This window comes from Paroedura picta, chromosome 3 (genome assembly GCF_049243985.1).
Source record: "Paroedura picta isolate Pp20150507F chromosome 3, Ppicta_v3.0, whole genome shotgun sequence".
NCBI classification, from domain to species: Eukaryota; Metazoa; Chordata; class Lepidosauria; order Squamata; family Gekkonidae; genus Paroedura; species Paroedura picta.
The window spans coordinates 175,211,861-175,238,071 of NC_135371.1; the positions used below are offsets into that span (position 1 = coordinate 175,211,861).

General features: G+C 52.8%; 1 protein-coding gene across 3 annotated transcripts in view; it reads left to right on the forward strand.

Annotated features, from left to right (window-relative positions):
• Positions 1-26,211, forward strand: part of MAST1 (microtubule associated serine/threonine kinase 1) — an 89,446-nt gene that overhangs the window by 30,051 nt on the left and 33,184 nt on the right. For all 3 annotated transcript variants that reach the window (XM_077329795.1, XM_077329796.1, XM_077329794.1), the window contains 8 exons: positions 11,272-11,360; positions 12,455-12,530; positions 16,407-16,485; positions 18,748-18,908; positions 20,463-20,538; positions 21,725-21,934; positions 22,210-22,311; positions 24,164-24,296. In XM_077329795.1, coding sequence (XP_077185910.1) covers positions 11,272-11,360; positions 12,455-12,530; positions 16,407-16,485; positions 18,748-18,908; positions 20,463-20,538; positions 21,725-21,934; positions 22,210-22,311; positions 24,164-24,296 — 926 coding nt within the window. The remainder of the gene's footprint in view (positions 1-11,271; positions 11,361-12,454; positions 12,531-16,406; positions 16,486-18,747; positions 18,909-20,462; positions 20,539-21,724; positions 21,935-22,209; positions 22,312-24,163; positions 24,297-26,211) is intronic.

The window sequence follows — 26,211 nt, forward strand, 5'->3', positions numbered from 1 at the left end:
GTCCAGCCTCCCGTCTCACACAGGGGCCAGCCAGTTCCTCTGCAGGGCCAGCCACAGGGCAGAGAGGCCGGGGCCTTCCCCTGAGAAGACCCTCAGAAGAGCCCTGCTGGGTCAGGCCAGGGAGGGTCCCTCCAGTCCAGCCTCCCGTCTCACCCAGGGGCCAGCCAGTTCCTCTGCAGGGCCAGCCACAGGGCAGAGAGGCCGAGGCCTTCCCCTGAGAAGACCCTCAGAAGAGCCCTGCTGGGTCAGGCCAGGGAGGGTCCCTCCAGTCCAGCCTCCCATCTCACCCAGGGGCCAGCCAGTTCCTCTGCAGGGCCAGCCACAGGACAGAGAGGCCGAGGCCTTCCCCTGAGAAGACCCTCAGAAGAGCCCTGCTGGGTCAGGCCAGGGAGGGTCCCTCCAGTCCAGCCTCCCGTCTCACCCAGGGGCCAGCCAGTTCCTCTGCAGGGCCAGCCACAGGGCAGAGAGGCCGAGGCCTTCCCCTGAGAAGACCCTCAGAAGAGCCCTGCTGGGTCAGGCCAGGGAGGGTCCCTCCAGTCCAGCCTCCCGTCTCACCCAGGGGCCAGCCAGTTCCTCTGCAGGGCCAGCCACAGGGCAGAGAGGCCGAGGCCTTCCCCTGAGAAGACCTTCAGAAGAGCCCTGCTGGGTCAGGCCAGGGAGGGTCCCTCCAGTCCAGCCTCCCGTCTCACCCAGGGGCCAGCCAGTTCCTCTGCAGGGCCAGCCACAGGGCAGAGAGGCCGAGGCCTTCCCCTGAGAAGACCCTCAGAAGAGCCCTGCTGGGTCAGGCCAGGGAGGGTCCCTCCAGTCCAGCCTCCCGTCTCACCCAGGGGCCAGCCAGTTCCTCTGCAGGGCCAGCCACAGGGCAGAGAGGCCGAGGCCTTCCCCTGAGAAGACCTTCAGAAGAGCCCTGCTGGGTCAGGCCAGGGAGGGTCCCTCCAGTCCAGCCTCCCGTCTCACCCAGGGGCCAGCCAGTTCCTCTGCAGGGCCAGCCACAGGGCAGAGAGGCCGAGGCCTTCCCCTGAGAAGACCCTCAGAAGAGCCCTGCTGGGTCAGGCCAGGGAGGGTCCCTCCAGTCCAGCCTCCCGTCTCACCCAGGGGCCAGCCAGTTCCTCTGCAGGGCCAGCCACAGGGCAGAGAGGCCGAGGCCTTCCCCTGAGAAGACCCTCAGAAGAGCCCTGCTGGGTCAGGCCAGGGAGGGTCCCTCCAGTCCAGCCTCCCGTCTCACCCAGGGGCCAGCCAGTTCTCTGCATGGCCAGCCATAGGGCAGAGAGGCCGAGGCCTTCCCCTGAGAAGACCCCCAGAAAAGCCCTGCTGGGTCAGGCCAGGGAGGGTCCCTCCAGTCCAGCCTCCCGTCTCACCCAGGGGCCAGCCAGTCCCTCTGCAGGGCCAGCCACAGGGCAGAGAGGCCGAGGCCTTCCCCTGAGAAGACCCTCAGAAGAGCCCTGCTGGGTCAGGCCAGGGAGGGTCCCTCCAGTCCAGCCTCCCGTCTCACCCAGGGGCCAGCCAGTTCCTCCGCAGGGGCAGCCACAGGGCAGGGAGGCCGAGGCCTTCCCCTGAGAAGACCCTCAGAAGAGCCCTGCTGGGTCAGGCCAGGGAGGGTCCCTCCAGTCCAGCCTCCCGTCTCACCCAGGGGCCAGCCAGTTCCTCTGCAGGGCCAGCCACAGGGCAGAGAGGCCGAGGCCTTCCCCTGAGAAGACCCTCCGAAGAGCCCTGCTGGGTCAGGCCAGGGAGGGTCCCTCCAGTCCAGCCTCCCGTCTCACCCAGGGGCCAGCCAGTTCCTCTGCAGGGCCAGCCACAGGGCAGAGAGGCCGAGGCCTTCCCCTGAGAAGACCCTCAGAAGAGCCCTGCTGGATCAGGCCAGGGAGGGTCCCTCCAGTCCAGCCTCCCGTCTCACCCAGGGGCCAGCCAGTTCCTCTGCAGGGCCAGCCACAGGGCAGAGAGGCCGAGGCCTTCCCCTGAGAAGACCCTCAGAAGAGCCCTGCTGGGTCAGGCCAGGGAGGGTCCCTCCAGTCCAGCCTCCCGTCTCACCCAGGGGCCAGCCAGTTCCTCTGCAGGGCCAGCCACACGGCAGAGAGGCCGAGGCCTTCCCCTGAGAAGACCCTCAGAAGAGCCCTGCTGGGTCAGGCCAGGGAGGGTCCCTCCAGTCCAGCCTCCCGTCTCACCCAGGCCCAGCCAGTTCCTCTGCAGGGCCAGCCACAGGGCAGAGAGGCCGAGGCCTTCCCCTGAGAAGACCCTCAGAAGAGCCCTGCTGGGTCAGGCCAGGGAGGGTCCCTCCAGTCCAGCCTCCCGTCTCCCCCAGGGGCCAGCCAGTTCCTCTGCAGGGCCAGCCACAGGGCAGAGAGGCCGAGGCCTTCCCCTGAGAAGACCCTCAGAAGAGCCCTGCTGGGTCAGGCCAGGGAGGGTCCCTCCAGTCCAGCCTCCCCTCTCACCCAGGGGCCAGCCAGTTCCTCTGCAGGGCCAGCCACAGGGCAGAGAGGCCGAGGCCTTCCCCTGAGAAGACCCTCAGAAGAGCCCTGCTGGATCAGGCCAGGGAGGGTCCCTCCAGTCCAGCCTCCCCTCTCATACAGGGCCATGTTTGGCAGTCCTTGACAGGCGTCCTCCATGAATTTCTCCCGTCCCCTTTTCAAGCTCCACCACAGGCCATGAATTCCACTTTTTAATTCCTCTCCTTGACTCTCAAAAGCTTCTCCCTCCAAAACCTTGTCACTCCCTAAGGTGCTCCTGGACTCCCGTGGCGGGGCGGAGGCCTCAGGGTGTGTTTTCAAGAGTGTGGGCTTTGCAGCCCCATTTCAGAAAAAGGAGCGTCCTGCTTTCCCCATTTGGGACGTGCTTTTTCCCAAGCGCTTGCGGAAAGAATCTCTGTGGAGCTCTGAGAGGGAGAGCGACCACTTTGAGGGGACCTTCCCCGGGTGGGCCTGAGGAGGCCGACGGAAATAGCCCCACACGGCTGCCCTTTCGGGCTGAGCTTGGCCGTAGCCCCGGATGGGGAGAGGAGAGGACTTTTGTGACCCGGTTGTCTCAGCCTTCTGGATGGGAGGGGAAAACTTCTGCTCCAGAAACTCACCATTTCCTGAGTTCATCGTTCAAATTTTTGAGGAAGATATTAGGCAGTTCTTGAGTTAAGCTCTGTTCAATAAACCCGTCCTCGTGAAATGTTCTTCGACGGTTCTCTCGGCCGGACTTTGTTTATTTCATCGCTAGCCGACTCGTCTCCCCAAAGCAGCGTACGCCCTCCTTCCTCTTTTGTCTTATCCTCACAACAACTTTGTGAGGTAGGCAAGGTTGAGTCGACACGGCTGGGGCAAGGTCCCTTAGCAAGCTTCCACGGCAGAGTGAAGATTCGAACCTGGGTCTTCCAGATCCTGGTCCAACACACAAGCCACTACACCATGCTGCACCGGGGTCTCAAGGATCTGAGTTCCGGAATTCCCAGCCAGAAATTAGGCAAGTTCCTGGGAAATGTTTTCAAGCGCTCTGAATAAAAGGCACATGCCGTTTCTTACGGGCCCTTCATGGGGATGCAGAGACAAAGAGAAGAAGACAAGGAGCTGGGTTTGTATACCTCGCTTTTCACTACACAAAGGAGTCCCAAAGCAGCTTATAAACTCCTTTCCCTTCCTCTCCCCACAACAGACACCCTGTGAGGGAGGTGGGGCTGAGAGGGCTCTGAGAGAACTGTGAGAACAGCTCTAACAGGACTGTGACACGCCCAAGGTCACCCAGCTGGCTGCATGTGGAGGAGGAGCGGGGCATCACAACTGGCTGACCAGATGACAGGCCACCGCACTCAGCCACGACACCAGGCTGGCAGGGAATCCACTCTGGTTCCCAGTTCTCCCCTACAGCTCGATGTGAGTCCCAACAGCCCCCCGGAGACCAGCGAGAGGGGCAGCATGGTTTCAAGAGTCCACGCTCCCTTTGTCAAGCACGAGTCGGGATCTCGCGGTTCTAACGCGGGCCAACGCGGCGACCCCCTACAACGACCCTGCGTGTCATTTCCCAGTTCCTGGATAAGGAGAGGCCTGCATGAAAATGCCTCACTGCGTTGGCGTCAAAGACATGCAAGATTCATGGCATGTTTGAGCCTCCGTGCCGGAGAGCCAGGATTAAGTGTACCCGGCAGGTCCACACAGCAGCAGGCGCACAGACCGTCGGGAACAGAACGTGGGTAGCCATCAGGCCGGATTCTCCCAGCCCGGGGTTGCGTCCCCTGGAAGAGCCAGTGACCGGAGTCAGGCAGAGCGTGGCTGTACCTGTGTGCTGGAGGAACAGGGTGGCCAGAAAGACCTGGAGGGCTTGGGAGTGGAGCCCGGGAAAGGCCCAACAACTCAAATAATAAATAAATGCATGAGGTGCGTTTCAGGAAGGGTACAGGCTTCCTCGGGAGGTGGTGGGTTCTCCTTCTTTGGAGATTTTAAAACAGAGGCTGGAGAGCCATCTGACGGAGAGGCCGATTCTGTGAAGGCTCCAGGGGATGGCAGGTGACAGTGGATGACTGGTAGGGTTGTGAGTGTCAAGCACAGTGCAGGGGGTTGGGCTAGATGACCCAGGAGGTCCCTTCCAACTCTATGATTCTATGGAAGGGACCTTGTGGGTATATAGTGCCCTCCGAAACAGCCCCTTTCTCCTGAGCTCTGCAGTCTGGAGAGGAGCTGGAATTCCAGGGGAACGTCGGCTGCAGAACTGGGGAAGATCTCTTTCTTTAAGCAAGTGGGTCTGTGCCCTTACAGTCATAAAGATGCGCCTAAAGATTTTTTTTGGGGGGGGGGGGTTGCACCATGAATCGCTGGAGGGGGTGACGTCAATGCCTCCCCTCACTCCTTGCCCCTCCCCGTGCTCAGCCGAGCATGACAGAATGAAAGAAGCAGAATAAATTATGCAAAACGGGGAGAAAAGTCTGCAAATGGATTTGATTTGCATAATTCATGCAAGGCACAGCGCCTTGTCTCTTGTCTCCGAATTATTTGGCTTAGGGCCTGCTGGGCCCACGAGGGAAGGGCAGTCTAAAAATTTTATAAATAAGTAAATAAAATAAATAGATAATGCCTCTTGAAGAGAACGAACGGTTATTCTGCAATAAGACGCACAACAGACAGGCGGGGCGGGACAGGGCTGAGATCAGGCTGGACCCTTTGTTCCTCTGCCGGACGAGGCCGGGGTGCCGTTGTGTGGGTTGAGAGCCCCCTGCAAGTTGTGCAGAGGGGGAGGGCCCGGGGCTCAGGGAATGGTAAGCAGGGTCCTGTTCTTGTCATTTCCCTCTGGCTGGGGGTGTCAGGGGAATTCTTCCACTTCAGTTCTTTTTGCCAGAGTCTTCCGAGGCTTTCTGGGGACCCGGGGCCTCCGTTTTGAGATTCTCACTGTGCTGAGGACACCTTCTTAGGTGACGGGGGATCATCAGAAGCCGTGGGTCCTGTGAGCAAGATCCAGGACTAGGGCAGCCCTGACGTGGTAAAGAAGAACCATGCCGACCTCTGCGTGGTGACCCAGCCCTTGGCTGTTCTCACCTTTGCTGTGCAGAAAGGGGTCACACGCTGAGAGTTCCCACAACCTGACTGTAGCATCGGCAGGGACTGGAAATTCATAGAATCATAGGACCATAGAATAACAGAGTTGGAAGGGGTCTCCTGGGTCATCCAGTCCAACCCCCTGCAGCTGCGAAGGCCTACCCGTTCAGGGCCTGAAGTTCCCGTAGAGCTGTCCTCACAGAGCAGTTCTCTGAGAGCTCTCTCAGACCCACCTACCTCACAAGGTGTCTGATGTGGGGAGAGGAAGGGGAAAATGTTCGTGAGCCACTAGTGTAAAGTGAGGTATGAAAAACAACTCTTCTTTGAGAGCCTCTCTGCCCTGCAGCTGGCCCTCCAGAGGAACCAAGGGGCCCCTGTCTGAGACAAGATTTTGGACTAGAAAGGCCCCTGGCCTGATCCAGCAGGGCTCTTCAGATGTACTTATTTAAAAGGCTGCCATGTAGAGGATGGAGCAGAGTTGTTCTCTCTTGCCCCAGAGGGACGGACCAGAACCAATGGGATGAAATTAATTCAAAAGAAATTCCGTCTAGACACCCGGAAGAAGTTCCTGACAGTCAGAACAGCTCCTCAGTGGAACAGGCTTCCTCAGGAGGTGGTGGGTTCTCCATCTTTGGAGATTTGGAGATAGCCAACTGACGGAGAGGCTGATTCTGTGAAGGCTCAAGGGGGTGGCAGGTGACAGTGGGTGAGCGAGAGGGCTGTGAGTGTCCTGCACAGTGCAGGGGGTTGGACTAGATGACCCATGAGGTCCCTTCCAACTCTAGGATTCTATGGTTCTATGAAAGCCTCCACCTTTTCGGCCTGGTATTGGCCCTGCAGAGGAACTGGCTGGCCACTCCGTGAGGCACGTGCCGGACTGGATGGACCTTCAGGGTCCAGCAGGGCTCTCCTGATGTTCTTAGGACAGCTGGCGTTAGCAAAACAGGGTTGTTGTTTTTTTTACAGGGTTTTGCTTCCCTTCCAGACCCTGTGGTGGGGGACGAAGCAGCTCTCCCTGATCTAAAGTGTCACCTAAGAAGGCACAACAAGTGAAGGGAGAGCCTTGTTTACTGGTGCTCAGAATATGAATCCAAATGGTAAAAGGCACTTCTGCCAACCGGAATCACAAGCGATCCACGTTACGGTTATTTTGGAGTCAGGAAATGTCTCGGCCTTGGATGCCCCCGACACAACCCGCTTGGGACGCCACTCTGGTCACTCTTGTGAATTTCTCTTTTGCAGGGATTCTTTTCTCAGTGTGGTACAGTAATTAAGAAGGTCAGGCTAGGATCTGGGTTCGAATTCCTACTTGTGCCACCAATGACCATGGGCCAGCCACTCCTCTCAGCCTGACCTACCTCACAGGGTTGTTGTGAGCATAAAAGAGAGGAGAGGAGACACAGTGTAGGCTGTGTCCAGTTGCCCAATTTGGAGAAAAACCGGGTATAAATTAATTAAATGAATTAGTAACATGTGGTTTGACTACTCAGGGTTTGCGTGCACAAACGCTCCAGAATCTCATCTTCGTAGTGATTTCTGGGTAGTTCCACAACTGGATTTTGTACTAGTGTCTTTTTTTAGGCTACAATCCTGCCCCCTGGCTCTTTGAACTGATGGAGGCCTGGGGAGATAGTATTAATTATTAGCATCCTGATATTGAAAAGCCAATATATATGCTTTATTATTCAGTTGTTGTTGTTATGTGCGAAGTCGTGTCCGACCAATCGCGACCCCATGGACAATGATCCTCCAGGCCTTCCTGTCCTCTACCATTCCCTGGAGTCCATTTAAGTTTGCACCTACTGCTTCAGTGACTCCATCCAGCCACCTCATTCTCTGTCGTCCCCTTCTTCTTTTGCCCTCGATCGCTCCCAGCATTAGGCTCTTCTCCAGGGAGTCCTTCCTTCTCCTTAGGTGGCCAAAATATTTGAGTTTCATCTTCAGGATCTGGCCTTCTAAAGAGCAGTCAGGGCTGATCTCCTCTAGGACTGACCGGTTTGTTCGCCTTGCAGTCCAAGGGACTCGCAAGAGTCTTCTCCAGCACCAGAGTTCAAAAGCCTCAATTCTTTGACGCTCGGCCTTCCTTATGGTCCAACTTTCGCAGCCATACATTGCAACTGGGAAGACCATAGCCTTGACTAAACGCACTTTTGTTGGCAGGGTGATGTCTCTGCTTTGTAGGATGCTGTCTAGATTTGCCATAGCTTTCCTCCCCAGGAGCAAGCGTCTTTTAATTTCTTTGCTGCAGTCCCCATCTGCAGTGATCTTGGAGCCCAGGAAAATAAAATCTGTCACTATCTCCATTTCTTCCCCATCTATTTGCCAGGAATTGAGAGGGCCGGATGCCATGATCTTTGTTTTCTTGATGTTGAGTTTCAAGCCAACTTTTGCACTCTCCTCCTTCACCCGCATCAACAGGCTCTTTAGTTCCTCTTCACTTTCTGCCATTAGAGTGGTATCATCTGCATATCTGAGGTTGTTGATATTTCTCCCTGCAATCTTGATCCCAATTTGTGACTCCTCTAATCCCGCATTTCTCATGATGTGCTCTGCATACAAGTTAAATATTATTCAGTAGAGGTTGAATTTTCCAATTTGGATTTTCATGATATTTACATTTAAAGGACAACCACTGAAGAAAATTTCCATTTGAAAACGGGACACATCTAGAAACCCGTTCTGGTTGGATCCTACACGATATTAAACAAACAAGAACGAAAACCCCTGTACTTTATTTTATTCTTTAATAATTTTAGTAACATCAGTAGTAGCCTTTGGCTAGGTTTATTCTCCCGCCTGGAGGCTGGCAACCCAGCTCTCTGGACATGGAGAAGCTTGCTCCGCCATGATCTGCCCTCATTTCCCCCTCTGTGATTAAACAAAGTGCCCCGTCACCACACATCTGCCACCCCCTGCATGCACCCGTCCCCATGCGTCTCTTGCCATTTCAGACCTTACCAGAAATCTCCTGAATTTGCACATGGAATAATGTGACGAATGCAATCAGTGTGCAAAATCCAGAATGGTGGGAAGCAATATATCCATATTTAGGATACCAGGCTTTTGGGAGAATTTACACACTCGGTTTGAAATGTATTCTCCAAAGGGAGAGCAGAGTTTTGAAATGCAAATTAATCCTTGCATAACAGCTTGTGGATTCTCGTCCCTTTTGTTGTTGTTCATCTCTACATCCCTTCGGGGTTTAAAAAAAACCCCAGTCTGTTTGGAAAGGAAGGGGTAAAGGTATCCCTCCTTTGTGATAGCGAAGTAGCTACACTGTGCATGCCCATACAGTATAATTTTTGGTGAAGAGGAAGGCCCTGATTTTATTGTCCCTGGAAACAGGAGACCTAGCCGTCTCAGAGAACTTTCCGGAGGCATCGGTGAAAGACCAGAAATGTAGTCAGCAGACAGGAGAATGAGCAGGGAGGTGAAAATCCCCCTTATGGCATGGAGCCTTGGGCCAGCCGCAAACCCTTGGTCTAACCTACCTCGCAGGGTTGTTGTTCAGGGTTCTTGTTCATGGATGCTTGAGGCTGATCCTGCATGGCGCAGGGGTTGGACTAGATGACCTGCCGGGACCCTTCCATCTCTAAATGGAGGAGAGGGTCCCCATTGAGGGATCTGAGGGACCGGTTGTCTCCTTATGCCCCTTGCAGGGCTCTTCACTCTGCAGGTTGTCCCCGATCCCCGGGAAGCACACCTGGCCAGGGGCCTTTTCAGTCCTGGCCCCAACCAGGTGGAATGAGCTCTCGGAAGAGCTGAGGGCCCTGATGGAGCTGTCAGCATTCCACAGGGCCTGCAAGACGGAGCTCTTCCGCCAGGTATTCATAGAATCATAGAATTGGAAGGGGCCATGCAGGCCATCTAGTCCAACCCCCTGTTCAACGCAGGATCAGCCCAAAGCATCCTAAAGCATCCAAGAAAAGTGTGTATCCAACCTTTGCTTGAAGACTGCCAGTGAGGGGGCGCTCACCACCTCCTTAGGCAGCCTATTCCACTGCTGAACTACTCTGACTGTGAAAAACTTTTTCCTGATATCTAGCCTATATCGTTGTACTTGAAGTTTAAACCCATTACTGCGTGTCCTCTCCTCTGCAGCCAGCAGAAACAGCATCCTGCCCTCCTCCAAATGACAACCTTTCAAATACTTAAAGAGGGAGATCATGTCCCCTCTCAACCTCCTTTTCTCCAGGCTGAACATTCCCAAGTCCCTCAACCTATCTTCATAGGGCTTGGTCCCTTGGCCCCAGATCATTCAGTTGAGGCTGGGCCATGAAGTCCAGACCCCTCCTTGTATAGGCGCATAGCCTGGGCATCACTGGTAGATACCCCTCCCGGGGTGGTGGCAGCTACTGTGGTAGGGTGTGGGTAGTCAATAGATTGGGTTTTGCCGCCAGCTTTGATCTCCTGTTATCTATATATTTTATGGGGTTTTTAAAGATTTCATTGTAAACTGACACAAGCCAGCTGGGTCTGGGAGTGGGAGTTAATAAATACGATTATAGAAAAATAAATAAAATAAATTGTAGAGAAAGGTAGTAAACATATTAAGGGGCAAATAACAGGTTGGTGGGTGGGGAGAAGAACAAGAAACGAGGAAAGGAGAGGAGATGGGGGCTGCCAGAGGAAACAGAAGAGGAAATAGCAGAGGGAGGGGGAGAAGGCAGGTGCAAATGAAGGAAATACATTTTAAAAACGCTTCCAACTCCTTCTGCTTGGATTGGATTGCGCATGGCTTTTTCTTGCAGCCCTTGTCTGAGTTCTGTTTTTGCCTTTTCAACACAACCTTTGGCCTCAAATAAATATGGAGTTATTTATTTGTTTGTTTGTTTATTTATTATATTTATAGACCGCCCTCCCCGAAGGCTCAGGGCGGTTTACAGGAAACAGGAAAAAGATACAGATAATAGACAGTTGATACAAAACCCCTCTGCTGGTTGTCACAGACAACGGGCCAGATGAGCCAAAGGCCTGGTTTTTTGGAACTGTGCTCATTGCTGTCCCTTTCTTCATGGGCCTTGCGCATGCACCCAGAGAACTGAACCAGCAAAATATCAACTCCCTCTGAAAAAAATCTTGGAGGAGTGTCACGGGTGGCAAACCTGGAGAAGTTGAAAGGCGTATCTCAAAATCAGATTCACATATAAACAAATGGGCCCCTGATCTGATCCATCAAGGCTATTCTGGGGGTCTTATTGGAGGAAGGTTTTAGCCTCTATGCCCTGTTGTTGGCTGTCCAGAAAAACTGGCTAGCTACTGTGTAAGAAGACAGGATGTTGGACTGGAGGGACCCTCCCTGGTCTGACCTAGCAGGGTTCTCCTGAGGGTCTTGGCATGCAGGATGTCTCAGGTTCGATCCCCAGCATGTCCAGCTAAAGTTCAATGCTCGGTCTGGTGTCTTTCTCCACATTTCAGGGGTTTAAGAAATGGGAAAATTCTCTGAAACCAGGTAAGAAGCCTGGGAAAAAAATGCAATGTTATTGCATAACTCTCAAAGACATCCAGGAGGGGAGACACTCTATGGTAAGAAGCTAATTCTACCATAGAGTTTGGCCCAAAACTGGCACGTCACCCCCAATATCACTAATTCCCTACGTCATTTCTGAGTGATGTAGAAATATCGTGGCTTCTTCCTCACTCCGGGTAAGTTCCTCCCTATACCCCACTGTCTGGTCCTCCAGACCTGGCAACCCCATTGTCGTAGCACACCCTGACTTTGGCCTGTCTTTTCCTCTCCTCCTTCCCTCCTCTTGTTTTCTTACAGCTGCCGAACCAGTAACAGAAAGAGCCTGATCCTGACAAGCACGTCACCAACGCTTCCCCGGCCTCACTCTCCACTCCCAGGTCACATTGGTGAGTTCAGCATGACCCATTCTTCTTTCATGAATTTCATTCTTGATGCGTCTCCTGTGACTTGGCGTATTGCCTCCGGAGTGTCTTGTCCCTGGGTCTCTCTGCCTTTGAGAAGGCCCAGGTCTTCCATCCCAGTAGCTCCATCCAGGGCTTGTATCCTCGATTCCTCACCAGAGCCATCCTGGTATCTCTGTTCTTCAACTTCACCTCCTTGTTGAAATTTGGCATTCCTCCACAATTGTCCCAAGACTGCTTGAATGCTAAGGACTGTTTCACAGCTAATGACGCACATGTATTTTCCATAGTGGCAGGATCCCCACATCAGTCCAAAGAGAAACCTTGCCACCCTAATGTCAAGGTCCATGCACACCCAACCACCATCATTAAATAACATCAGAGCACATCGCACTGGGCTGCTCCAGAATCAATGTTGGCCTTTTTGGGGTTCTTCTATCTGTTCTGTCTTCTTGGGGATGGGTTGCACCTTACTGGTAGAGTCTCTGTTTGGCGTGCAGAAGGTCCCAGGTTCAATCCCCAGCATCTGGCAGATGGGGTGATGTAAAAGACCTTCCTGTGCCTGAAACCCCAGAGAGCTGCTGCCAATTGGAATAGACAAGAGTGCCTTTGATAGAGGATCTGATTAATTAGAAGACCGCTTCATCCGCACTACAGTTGCCCCACTGGTCTTTTTGTTTGCTTGTGTGTCTAGGCCACCTGTTTGCCTTTCCATCTGTACATTCATCAGTACAAACATTAAAATCAGCTTCTCATCTTTCCATCGTCCATGTGGTCTTTCGTCTTGCTCCCTATCTTTTCCTCTGGCTACTTATCCAATCACTCAGCACTTGGTCATCGACATACCGTAGTTTATCCATCTGTTCTGTTGATTTATTAATCGCTTTTTTACCCATCTCATTTGTTTCTTTCTCCACCCACCATTCTGTTTCTTCACATCTTTGTGTCTTCCGTTTTGCTGTTTAACCATGCTCTTCGGTATCTCCAGCCACCAAGAGCTTGTTTGTAGGGTTCCTGTGACAACTTCCATCCGCAATATGTGACTTCTTCCATGTCTTCTTCTCTTGCCCTATCCACAGGTAGCAGCCCTCTTGACAGCCCTCGGAATTTCTCCCCAAATACACCAGCCCATTTTTCCTTCGCTTCTTCCCGCAGGTAAGAGCAGTTCCTCCTTCTTCAGGGCTCAAATAGGAAATCTTTTTTGTGGATTTAGACACCTGGACTCCCTACAGACCAGCTATTCTCAATTTTACCATTGAGAGACCCCTGAAACATTCCCCAGAAGAGGCAAGATGGTGCAGAATACGGTTGGGAAGCACAGCTGTGGACATGCCCACCTGGGACCCCTCCCCTTCCCACCCCCTCAAGCCTGACATTGGCCAATTTGGGAGGAGGGGCGAGTATACATGACCATATATGGTCATATCACCCAACAAAAGTTTAATAAATTTTAAATATATATTAAAAAGTGATTAACTCCCACCCATTCAGGGCTATCAAGAAAGCCTGTTATAGACTCATGAAGGGAACTTGGCCTCTTGAAAGCTTATTCCCCCCACCCCAAAAAAAGTCTTGTTGGTCACTGTAGCAGAACAGTCCTGGTGCTCCTTTCAAAATAGCGTGTCCAAGACAGTGGAGGTCTTTTGAATCATAGAATCACAGAATCATAGAGTTGGAAGGGGCCATACAGGCCATCTAGTCCAACCCCCTGCTCAACGCAGGATTAGCCCTTTTGGGCACAGAGAACCACTAGAAGGGTCAAAAGATATAAAGCATTTATTTTAAAAGGAAGGTTCACAAGCCTACTTTCGGCACAGCGCCAGATGGAGCAAAGGATTCAAAAGGAAAAGGTAAAATGCAATTCCTCTGCCCCTCCTGAGGGACTTCTGCTCCAGTCCCCTCTTGGAGTTGTCCGTGCTTGTAGCCGCCCCCACTTCCTGCAGCAGGGAGTTCCACGTGTTCATTTCTCTTTGGCTGAAGAAGACCTTTTTTTCTGTCTGTTCTAAGTTCATGCCCATGAATTTGATCGAATGCCCACAGGTTCTTGGACGGTAAGAAAGGGAGGAAAGGATCTCTTTATCCGCTTTTTCTGCCCCTGCCCGGTTTGTCAGCGTCCCGCCTCTCATGCAAACCGTGGCAAGGCTCTGGCCATCCGTCGGGAGCTGGTTCGCTCCACCAGGCCATACAGACAGCTTGTGGGAATGCACAAGGCAGCATTGCAGTATCTCCAGCCACCTCTACCCTGTTCCCCATCTGCGCCCTGTTCTTTTTATAGACCTCCATGTGCCGCCCCCTCCCTCCCTCCCTCCCACCCGCCCCAGAGAAGCCAGGGAACAGACTGTGACGTTCCACCTGGCACCGACAAAGTGCCAATTAGATCCACTCGGAGCTGTTTACAGCTCTCCTCCCTGTGATCTGCTGCAGGGCGCTCAAATGGTTCTTCTAAGACGAAGGCGAGTACAAATTGCCTTGTGCCAGGGAGCCTGACGGAGTCCCTCCGGTTACTCTGCCTCTCCCTCCCTCCTTCCCTCGCTCTCTTTTCTCCTTGCGGGTGTCTGTAAGTATTGCTATTGTTAGGTGGACCAGGGGGACGTCCCTGTGCTCCCCTGAACGCCCCCAGTCGCTCTACTTAGAGTGTAGGCAAGCCCTCGAGGAGCAGGACTTCCTAACCTGAGGCTCCGGACCCAAAACCTGGTTGCAAAGCCCCTGAAAGGGGTCACAGGCCAGCTCCCCCACCTCCCAGTGACAGCTCAGGTGCTTTCCATGCTGCTCTCAAAATTTGGGAACCAAGACCCAAAACTGGAAACAGCGGCTTTCCGTGTCAGACGGTAGTTGTATGTTCCCTTCACTGTAAAATAATAAAATAGTAATAATAAAATCAGAGTCCAGTCAGGCACCTTTAAGACCAACCAAGATTTATTCAAGGCGGGAGCTTTTGAGTGCAAGCACCCTTCCTCATGCCTGGAATAAGTCTTTGTTGGTCTTAAAAGTGCCATTGGACTCTGATTTTATTGTGCTACTTCAGACCAACATGACTACTCATTTGAATCTAATAGTAATAATAATAATATAATAATAATAGTAGTAATAACAACAACAACAACAACAACAACAACAATAACAATAATAATAATAATAATAATAATAATAATAATAATAATAATAATAATAATAATAATAATAATAGAGAGCCAGTTTGGTGTAGTGGTTAGGAGTGCGGACTTCTAATCTGGTGAGCCGGGTTTAATTCTGCGCTCCCCCACATGCAGCCAGCTGGGTGACCTTGGGCTCGCCACAGCACTGATAAAACTGTTCTGACCAGGCAGTGATATCAGGGCTCTCTCAGCCTCACCCACCCCACAGGGTGTCTGTTGTGGGGAGAGGAATGGGAAGGCGACTATAAGCTGCTTTGAGCCTCCTTCGGGTAGGGAAAAGCGGCATATAAGAACCAACTCTTCTTCTTCTTCAGTAATCTCAGGGCTCTCTCAGCCTCCCCTCCCTCACAGGGTGTCTGTTGTGGGGAGAGGAAAGGGAAGACGACTGGAAGCCGCTTTGAGCCTCCTTCGGGTAGAGAAAAGTAGCATCTAAGAACCAACTCTTCTTCTTCTTCAGTAATCTCAGGGCTCTCTCAGCCTCATCTACCTCACAGGGTGTCTGTTGTGGGGAGAGGAAAGGAAAGGCAACTGGAAGCCGCTTTGAGCCTCCTTCGGGTAGGGAAAAGCGGCATCTAAGAACCAACTCTTCTTCTTCTTCTTCTTCTTCTTCTTCTTCTTCTAATAATAATAATAATAATAATAATAATAATAATAATAATAATAATAATAATAATAATAATAATAATGGCTGCTTTGGGAGGAGCTCAGTGACCTGATACCCTGCTGAAGAGACCCCTCCCCAAATTCCCCTCTCTCGGCTCTGCAGGGATCCCCCAACCCAGAGCGGCAATTCTGGGAGAATGGTGAGATGCTGGGCTCAGCCTCCCCCGTGGCTGGGTTACCAACTCTGGGTTGGAAAATACTTCCAGATTTTTTTTGGGGGGGGGGTGAAGGCAGAGGAGGGGGTGGTTTGGAGAGTAGAATGTCATTGACCTCCCAGGCAGCCGTCTTCTCCAGGGGTTCGGAGCTGGGTCCTCCGGAGGTGAATTGTCAGAGCAGAAGGTCTCCTGGTGCCGCCTGGAGGTTGGCCACCTTACCTCCCACTGCCAAGTCCCACCCCCCCCCCCCGCCAGTTGCCATGGTGTCCTGGCAACCGTGGTTCCCCCTGAAGCTGTTTCTGTGATGCCGGCCGTTCCCATAGCGAGCTCCTGAAGCTGATCTTCCCGGGTTAAGAGGAGAAAAACCCCTCATTTCTGGCTGAACAGAACCCTGTTTGCCAGCCGCCCCTTGTTGGCTGTTGGCTGTTCTGCCTCTGTAAGTGTGTGCTGGGGGTGGCAGGGGGAGCAATGCCCCATGGATGCTGTCGGCGTTCCTTAAACACTGCGCCAAATTCACGGCGGGATAAGCCGCCCTTCGTTGTTAGCAGTAGAGTCCCAGCGTTGGAAGGGGCTCTAGAGGGCACCTAGTCCAGCCCTCTACTGAAAATGTGAAGCCAGAGCTGGGTCAGCTAGAAGAAGAAGAGTTGGGTTTTTTACCCTGCTTTTCACTGCCCGAAAGAGTCTCCAAGCGGCTTCCAGTCGCCTTCCCTTTCCTCTCCCCACAGCAGGCACTCTGGGACGTAGGGGAGGCTGAGAGAGCTCTGGGAGAACAGCTCTGTGAGAGCAGTACTATCAGGACTGGGACAAGCTGGGGCCTGAAAAGCTAACAACGCATGGGCCTTTCGCATGACTGGTTCTCCCTTTCTCCCAGGTAGATCGTATTAGGAGCATAGCCGTAGTGCTCCGCAGTAGAAGAGCTGGATTCAAGTCCTGCAGCCCCTTTGAGAGCGACGAGATTACGAGGGTGTCAGCTTTCAAGAGTCAAAGCTCTCTGCCTCAGATACGTTCTGCGAAAATTAAAATGTGCTGAAAGTTTGTTTTGGTCTTGGCAATTTCAGGGCCGATGGCCGGCGCTGGTCCCTGGCGTCCCTCCCGTCGTCCGGATATGGCACGAACACGCCCAGTTCCACCGTGTCGGTAAGATCTTTTTTGGGGGGGGTGGAGGAGATGGCTGGATCCAGGAACTGTTGAAGAGGCGGTGCCCGATCGACCCCCTCACTTTGGATCTTTTGGGAGGCAGTTGAAGATGGTTTTCTTTAGGACCACATTTGTCCAATTTAGGGTGAGCTGCGGGCCCTGCGGGATTTGTCAGCTTTCCGCAGGGCCTGCAAAACGGAGCTCTTCCGCCAGGTTTATGGTTGAGGCTGGGGGCAGCAAACCAGGGACATCACCCCCACCCCCCACGGGTGTTAGGAAGTGTACATCGCACTCTTCCATTATCTCCGATGCTAGTATGGGGAGGCAGGAGCGTTTTCTGCCATCATGTTAGTATCTCATAGTGTTAATGGGGGCTTTAATGGGTTTTAATGGGGTTGAGATTATTGTTACCTGCCTCGAGCCTATAGGGAGAGGCGGGAAATAATAATAATAATAATAATAATAATAATAATAATAATAATAATAATAATAATAATGGACTGGCAGTCCTAATGGCCCTTTTCTTTTCAGGGCTCAGAAGCCAAGCAGGGTGGGCCCTTGTTAGGTAGTGGTTGGATGGGAGACCCCCAGAGAGGTCTGGTTGCTGCAGGGAGCCAGGCCAGGACACACCGACCTCTTGCTCTCTTGCCCTGACCTGGATGGCAAAGCAGGATCACTCACAGGGGCTTTTCTGCACAGGGAGGACCTGCCTGGCAGAGCACTAAAGGAGGCACAAAGCCCCATGGAGAAGCGACCAGGAGCGGTGGTCCGTGCCTCTGTGTGCAGTTTGATGGAACAGGATCGCTGCGGTTAAGGATTTAACGGGTGGTCTCTGGGAGGAGGGCAGGGAAAGGTTCCTGGGGGCAGCAGAGGAGAGGACCTGCAGGAACAGGTTTAAACTACATGGAGAACGATATCGGCTAGATATCAGGGGAGGAAATTCACAGTCAGAGTAGTTCAGCAGTGGAATAGGCTGCCTAAGGAGGTGGTGAGCTCCCCCTCACTGGCAGTCTTCAAGCAAAGGTTGGATGCACACTTTTCTTGGATGCTTTAGGATGCTTAGGGCTGATCCTGCGTTGAGCAGGGGGTGGGACTAGATGGCCTGCATGGCCATTTCCCACTCTGGGATTCTAGGAGTCCAGTTCAGCAGAGGAAAGGGCTGCCTAAGGAGGTGGGGAGCTCCCCCTCACTGGCCGTCTTCAAGCAGCGGCTGGACAGATCCTTCTCCTGGATGCTGGAGGCTGATCCTGCACTGAGCAGGGGGTGGACTAGATGGCCTGCATGGCCCCTTCCCACTCTAGGATTCTAGGAGTCTAGTTCAGCAGTGGAAGGGGCTGCCTAAGGAGGTGGTGAGCTCCCCCTCACTGGCCGTCTTCAAGCAGTGGCTGGACAGATCCTTCTCCTGGATGCTTGAGGCTGATCCTGCACTGAGCAGGGGGTGGGGCTTGATGGCCTGCATGGCCCCTTCCCACTCTAGGATTCTAGGAGTCTAGTTCAGCAGTGGAGGGGGCTGCCTAAGGAGGTGGGGAGCTCCCCCTCACTGGGGGTCTTCAAGCAGCGGCTGGACAGATCCTTCTCCTGGATGCTGGAGGCTGATCCTGCACTGAGCAGGGGGTGGGACTAGATGGCCTGCATGACCCCTTCCCACTCTAGGATTCTAGGAGTCTAGTTCAGCAGGGGAAGGGGCTGCCTAAGGAGGTGGGGAACTCCCCCACACTGGGGGTCTTCAAGCAGAGGCTGGACAGATCCTTCTCCTGGATGCTGGAGGCTGATCCTGCACTGAGCAGGGGGTGGGGCTTGATGGCCTGCATGGCCATTTCCCACTCTAGGATTTTAGGAGTCCAGTTCAGCAGTGGAAGGGGCTGCCTAACTAGGATGAAGGTGCCGTGTTAAGCTTTGCTTCAGTTATGTTTTTTTTTTTTAATTTCGGGTAGGTTGTGTCACCCTAATCCTTTTTAGCCGTTTATCAGCTCTCCTGCCCTGTCGATTGTATCGAGTCGCTCTGAGCAATCTGCCTTGAGTCCTTGTGAGGAAGGCAGATGATAAACAGAAAAAAGCACCATGGCATAGCTGGCAAAGCCGACCAAAAAACTCCAAGGCTGATATAAAAGTTCCACCTCCGCTTTTGCACCGGTGGCAAACCGGCCCTGCTGCCCACTGCCTCTTGGCCCCCAGGGTGGGGTGCCGCGGGTGCCCAGGGGTCAGAGGGGCACCGGCTGCAGTGTGCCGGGGGGGCCAATGTCGGTCTTTCTCTCCTCCCAGTCGTCCTGCTCCTCCCAAGAGCGCCTTCACCAGCTGCCTTACCAGCCCACCGTGGACGAGTTGCACTTCCTGTCCAAGCATTTTGGCAGCACGGAGAGCATCACCGATGACGATGGTGGCCGGCGGTCCCCCGCGGTGCGGCCCCGATCCCGGAGCCTCAGGTGAGTAGGGAACAGCCGGGAATCCCTGAAACGGCAGCCTCCCTTTGCCGCCTTCCCCGGGTCGGTCTGCAGCAGAAGAGCCCGACTTCGGCCCTGTAGCACCTTAAGGCAGGGGGAGTCAGCCTGCGGTCCTCCAGATGTCCGTGGACTACAATTCCCATGAGCCACTGCCAGCATGGCAGTGGCTCATGGGAATTGTAGTCCACGGACGTCTGGAGGACCGCAGGTTGACTACCCCTGCCTTAAGGGACTTTCAAGAGCAACGTATCTGACATGGAGGGCACTGAAGAAGAAGAGTTGGTTTCCCTACCCCAATTTTCACTGCCCAGAAGGAGTCTCAAAGCGGCTTCCAATCGCCTTCCCTTCCTCTCCCCACAACAGACACCCTGTGAGGGAAGGGAGGCCGAGAGAGCTCAGAGAGTGCTGCTCTGTGAAAAGTATCGGGGTTGTGACCCAGCTAGCCGCACGTGGTGGAGGAGCAGGGGAATCAAACCCAGCTCGTCAGATTAGAAGCCGCTGCTCTTCACCACGACACCAAGCTGGCTTTCTTGACTCTTGATAATCTGGGTGGTCTCTTAAGGTGCTCCTGGATTCGAATCTAGCTCCATTTTTGCCGTGAAACTCACTGGTGGGTTTTGGACCAGTTACACCATCTCCTCCTTCAGTCACAGCTCTCTCCTTCAGGTACCAAAGAGCCAGAGTCCAGGAGCACCTGAAAGGCCCACGAAATTTTGGGTAGGGGAGGAACTTTTGAGAGTCCCTGCTTATATCTGAAGTAGTGAGCAGAGACACACGGAAACTCGTCCCCTGCCACAAGTTGTATTGGCCTTTCAGGTCCTCCTGGACTCTGGCTCTATCTGTCTGTCTGTCTGTCTGTCCGTCCGTCCGTCCGTCCGTCCGTCCGTCCGTCCGTCCGTCCGTCCGTCCGTCCACCCACCCACCCATCCATCCATCCATCCATCCATCCATCCATGCATCCATCCATCCATCCATCTTGGGCTCACAGCGGTTTACAATAATAAAAAGATAAAACACAATAAAACCCCCATAATTCCCTTAGTGACATACTATTTCTGTTAAAAGGCGGCAGGTGAAAAAGCACTGGCTGCTCGACTCCTCGTCCCGCCAGGGGGCCAATTTCCTTCTTGACTTACTAAGACTTACTAGAGCAGGCAGGGGCTCATGGGAATTGTAGTCCATGGACATCTGGAGGGCCGCAGTTTGACTACCCCTGTACTAGAGGGAGTGAGGAGCCGGATCAGTCAGTAAACGATAGCTGCTTTTCTGCTGCTCCCTGGGGAAATGGGAAGGTGGCCTGTGTCCTGCCCCTGTCCTGCCCCTGTCCTACCCCTCGTTCTGCACTGTGACTCTTCCCCATCCCATAGAATGGAAAACAGAAGTCTTTTGGGGCCAAGTTCTGCCCAGTGTTTAGCCTGGCAGTAAGTGCATGTTTAATTGGGCGACACAGGATCCAGGAACATGGGGAGCATGAGGGGTCAGGAGAGATTACGGCGGACAATTCATGTGGACAACCGATTCCTTCTTCCTTTGCAGCCCGGGCCGGTCTCCCTCTTCCTATGACAATGAGATAGTGATGATGAATCATGTTTACAAGGAACGATTCCCCAAGGTAAGAAGGTATCAAAGACCCTCCTGCAGGGTCTGCCCGACTGCAAACCTGTGGCATGGAAAGCAGGCCAAGAGACAGGTTTTCCCTTGGAAAGCTGTTGGCCCCGAGCATCTTGTCAAAGAAGGCATTTCCTCTGATTCATCCCTGGCCCGAAAGAAGTAAAACTGGCCTCAACCAGAGGCTGGGCCTTCTTAGTGCTGGCTCCAACCTGGCGAAATGAGATCATTTCAAGGAGATCAGGGCCCACCAGGACCTTAAACCGTTCCAAAGGGCCTGCAAGACAGAGCTGTTCATATGGCGGAGGCCAGGAAATGAACACCAAGAAAATGTGGGCCTCCATAACCACAAGACGGAAAATTCACCATGCAAAACACCAACCTGCCCAACAAAATCAGGCTCCCTTTATAAGGTTATGAAGGCATTTTACGAATTATAGTTGATAGATAGATAGATAGATAGATAGATAGATAGATAGATAGATAGATAGATAGATAGATAGATAGATAGATAGATAGATAGATAGATAGATAGATAGATAGATAGATAGATAGATAGATAGATAGATAGATAGATAGATAGATAGATAGATAGATAGATAGATAGATAGATAGATAGATAGATAGAGAAGGACGTAGATAAAATTGAAAGGGTACAGAGGAGAGCGACGAAGATGATCTGGGGCCAAGGGACCAAGCCCTATGAAGATAGGTTGAGGGACTTGGGAATGTTCAGCCTGGAGAAAAAGAACCCAGGACTGGATCAGAGCCAAACACCTACGTTGGTTCCTGAGTACAAAGTGCAGGTCTGGCATGGGTGGATAAATAGGATGGAAAATGCAAATATTTATTTGGTCCAAAAAAGAAAATTGGAACACGAAAACTAGAAGGAGAATCTCAAGGCCAGGCCGATGAGTGTCACATGCTATAGAGAGAAAAAGAGAGCTACCTAAAGGTAGATCCTTTATCAATGTTTCTGGACTAGAATAAGGAGTAGTGGTGACATCCCAAGATTTTTCCCTAAACATAAAGGTACTCATGAGCCAGGATTTCACTGTTTTCAAATCTGAGGAGCATCGAGAGTCCAGCGCGTTGTTTGGGAGCCCGAATCCTTGTCTCTTCCGGGAAAGGAGCAAGGTCTCTCCCTCTTGTTTTCCTCCGACACAAACCTGCATTTCTTCCCCAAACAGGCCACGGCTCAAATGGAAGAGAAGCTGAAGGATTTCACCAAGAACTATGAGCCGGACAGTGTGCTTCCTCTGGCCGACGGAGCCCTCAGTTTCATCCACCACCAGGTCATCGAGCTGGCCCGAGACTGCTTGGCCAAGTCCCAAGAAGGCCTCATCACCACCGTCTACTTCTACGAGCTGCAGGAGAACATGGAAAAGCTGTTGAAAGACGTGAGTGCGGGACATCTTGAGGAAGGATTCTGGAGAGCAGACAGGGTGTCAGAAGCGCCCCTTGTGGACGTGGCCCTCCTGGGTGTCTTGAGAGGAGATCTCTAGGGAATGCTGGATTTCAGAGGGGATGGGGGAAATGATCATAAGGAACAGCATGTAATGACCCTTACTATGAGACATCAGGACCACAGAAGCTTTGAGTCAGAAGGACCCAGAGGTTATGGGCCCAGAGATTCCCTGCAAACTTCTCCGACCGACTCTTCTTTCGCTTCTAGGCCTATGAGCGATCCGAGAGCGAAGAGGTGACCTTCGTCACTCAGCTGGTAAAGAAGCTGCTGATTATCATCTCCCGTCCGGCCCGGCTGCTCGAGTGCCTGGTAGAGTATTGAAATGTGGTGGTGGGGAGGGGAGGAACGGGAGGAACGGGAGGCCGGCTCTGGAGGGTTTGTCCCACTTGCAGTCAAGTCCAGGAGCCACAGCCCTTTTCTCCAGGGGAGCTGACCTTTGTAGTCTGGACATGAGCTGAAATTCCAGGGGATCTCCAGGTTCTGCCTGGAGGCTGATAAACACCCAGTGAATCCATGCAGGCTAAGTCAAACAATTAATGAGGGAACCTCCTAAGAAGAGTGTGTCAATTTCAAACAAAATAACAAAGTCCCGGTAAATTCCTCTTTTTTCAGCAAACTTCCTCAGTGCATAATGGAACAATCAATGGACGGAATGAGAGACATTCCTGGAGACGGAGAGAGCGTTTGTCATTGGGCCTCATTCCGTCCACAGATAGTCCCGTTACACACTGAGGACGTTTGCTGAAAGGAGAACTCTGCAGTCTGGAGAGGAGCTGGGATTCCAGGGGATCTCCAGTTCCCCCCTGGAGGCTGGCATCCCTATCCCTTCTTGTCCAGGCTCCATCGCAAATCCCCAGAGGTTTCTCACCCCTGCCTGTTGCAGGTTCCGCATCTGGGAGCAGAAGACCCCCAACCCCCCCCCCACGCATTCGGAAGCCCGTCCTGGCTCTCCATCCTCTCGCTCCACCTGCATCCATCAGTGCTGAAGGTGCCTCTTTGGTTTCCCCGGCAACCGTCCGGCCAATCAGAAGGAACGCTTGCATCCTCGACCCGGCCAATCGGCATCTGGCTGGAAGACCAGCCGCGCGGCATTGGCCCAGCGGCTGTTGCTGTGCTCCGGGGCATCCCTTGCGGAAGAGGCGGCAGAGAGGAAGAGGGAGGTGGCGGAGCCCCCCACAACTCCGGATCACCTTCGCCTTCCGGAAGCAGGGTGGTGGGGGAGACAGCGACCGTGGATTGGGAACTCTGTTAATGATCCGGTTGTTTCCCCCCAAATGAAGAAGCAGGGGACTGGAGAATGCCCTTCGCCTTCTCTGTTTTCCAGTGTGATTTAATGGTTAAGAAAGTCAGGGTAGGAGATCCGGGTTCGAATCCCCCCTCCAGACGGTGGCTGGAGATCTCTTGGGATAGCAACCAATCTTCAGGTGACGGAGACTATTCCCATGGAGAAAATGGCTGCTTTGAATCCTCAGAAGGACACCTTAGGCCGTTCACTACTCTCTGGCTAACCTACCTTACAGGGTTGTTGTTTGGATACAGTGGAGGAAAGGAGAACAAAACAAACCCCTTTGGGGCACAATAAAATCAGAGTCCAGTAGCACCTTTAAGACCAACAAGGATTTGGAGAAACTGGCACAAAGTTTTTCTGCATACTGCGTAGGATAAGTAGATTGCAGCGGATTCTTAATTCTCAGTCCTTTAGGTATAATGTCCAGGTGTTTGCATTTAGTAAGAAAGGAAATATCAGTCTGTACCTGTGCAAGTTTCTTTGTAAGGTTGATGGAGTTCAAACGGCTAAATGTGGTGCCTTCCATAAGGATAGATTCAAATGAGTAGCCGTGTTGGTCTGAAGTAGCACAATAAAATAAAAAAAGGTGCTACTGGACTCTGAATTTATTGTGCTACTTCAGACCAACACGGCTACTCATTTGAATCTACCCTTTGGGGCAAAGTGGGTGTCCTTGGGCCAGTCCCACACAGCCTAGCCTACTTCACAGGGTTGTTGTAAGGATAAAATGGAGGAGAGGAGAATAATATAAACCGCTTTTGGTCCCCATTGTGCAGAAAGGCCATTTTGGGGAGGAATTGTGAACTGTTGGGATTGTGACATCTTCATGGGACAGCCCCAAACTGTAACACCAACCGTTCTGTTGCCTTTTAGGAGTTTAACCCTGAGGAGTTTTACCATTTGCTGGAAGCGGCGGAAGACCACGCCAAGGAGGGGCACCTGGTGAAGACGGACATTCCCCGCTACATCATCAGTCAGTTGGGGCTCACTCGAGACCCCTTCCCAGGTAGCCCTGCAAAAACACCACTATGCAAACAGCCAAATGTACATCTATGTGCCTGGGCCACGATCCGTGTCACGTGGCCAGTGGTCGGTGGCTCCATGCATGTCTCAGCATGCGTGCCCTGCGATGTCTATGGGATCCGGCTGTTCAGTTTGGTGTTCCGTCCACCCCGAGAACCACAGGCTGTTCCCCCTCCCAGGCACCCAATTCCACTCGAGGCTGCTCTCATTGTCCCTGCCATCATCAGGGAAGGGTTGCCAGCCTCCAGGGGAGACCTGGAGATCTGCCAGTATTACAGGACACTCACATCCCTCTCACTCACCCACTGTCACCTGCCAACCCCTTGAGCCTTCCCAGAATCAGCCTCTCGGTCAGATGGCTCTCCAGCCTCTGCTTAACAATCTCCAAAGATGGAGAACCCACCACCTCCCGAGGAAGCCTGTTCCACCGAGGAACCGCTCTGACTGTCAGGAACTTCTTCCGGAGGTTTAGATGGAATTTCTTTTGAATTAATTTCATCCCATTCATTCTGGTCTGTTCATCCGGAGCAAGAGAGAACAATTCTGCTCCATCCTCTACCTGGCAGCCTTTTAAACACTTGAAGATTATTATCAGATCCCCTCTCAGTTGTCTCCTCTCCAGGCTAAACAGACCAAGCTCCCCCAACCTTTCCTCATCTGTCTTGGTCTCCAAACCCCTCTTCGTTGCCCTCCTCTGGGCACACTCCAGTTGGTCTACAATCATCATCCATGGGGATCTGGAGAGCCACAGTTTGGCCACTCCTGGTCTAGACAGAGGTTTGCTTCCTCACAGCCCCATGTGCAGGCATGAGCAGGTGTCAAAATAGATGTTCACTCTTTTAAAGCACAGTTGTTCAGATTCCCTGCAGCTCTACAGCCATGACCAATAAAGCAAGGCCTGTTTGTGTGCGGAACTCCGTCACGGGGAGCGGAAGGACCCCCGCCTGGGCCCCAACCATTTCCCATCCTAAACAGCGGTGAACCGGGGGCGGCAGGAAGTAGGGGTCATTTCACTGCTTGACAGGCGGCTCTGCGGATTATCCCGGAAACCTGGACCCAAACTGTTAAAGCTTGCCCCTAGTTTGCCCCTCTGTTGGCACCTGGCTGTTTTCTTCCTCCACGAAGAAGGGAAAATGGGCACCACGGGGAGGGAACGGAGCCACAGAGACTGAGGGCAAAGGACCGGGAACCCTCTCCACGTTCTCACGTCCGGCTCAGCCGCCCTCCTTGTCTTTTCTTTTCCTGCAATAATCTTGCTGTGCTCTCACCGGGGCTTTGACATCTGGATAATTGGCAGGGGATGTTTGCTTTGGGGGTGCTTCCGTTCAGGTGTCAGGCAGCCCCTCGCCTCGGTGCCTCATACGGGTCGGGGGGGGGTTGCTTCTTGCCCCCCACTTCCCCGGTGCATTGAGAGCCGAACCGTGCATGGCGAGGGAAGTCCTGGTCTGCTCCTGGGCTCCTTTCTTTGGAGGGTGGGGATCTGATCATGGGGAGGTGTTTTTGACCGTTCCTCTTGGGGTGGGGGAACCTGCAAGCTCCTTTTCTCCCTGTGGGGAAAGGGATGTGGGGACCGGTCCGGTCTAGCTGAGCCCTGCTGCAAAACCTAAAAGGAACAAAAAATCAACCTGAGAAAAGAAATCTGGAAGCCGAAGTTTGAACAAATATTAAAATGAGAACAGAAATATTGATTATGCACATGTAAAAATATTTTAATATTACAATAAGGGCAGGTTGGTGGCATAAGAATCACAAAATGGGAGGCTTCCAGGGATGGTAGAGCAGGGGTAGTCAAACTGCGGCCCTCCAGATGTCCATGGACTACAATTCCCATGAGCCCCTGCCAGCGAACGCAGTTTGACTACCCCTGATGTATACTGATTCCAGATGTCATGCTCACA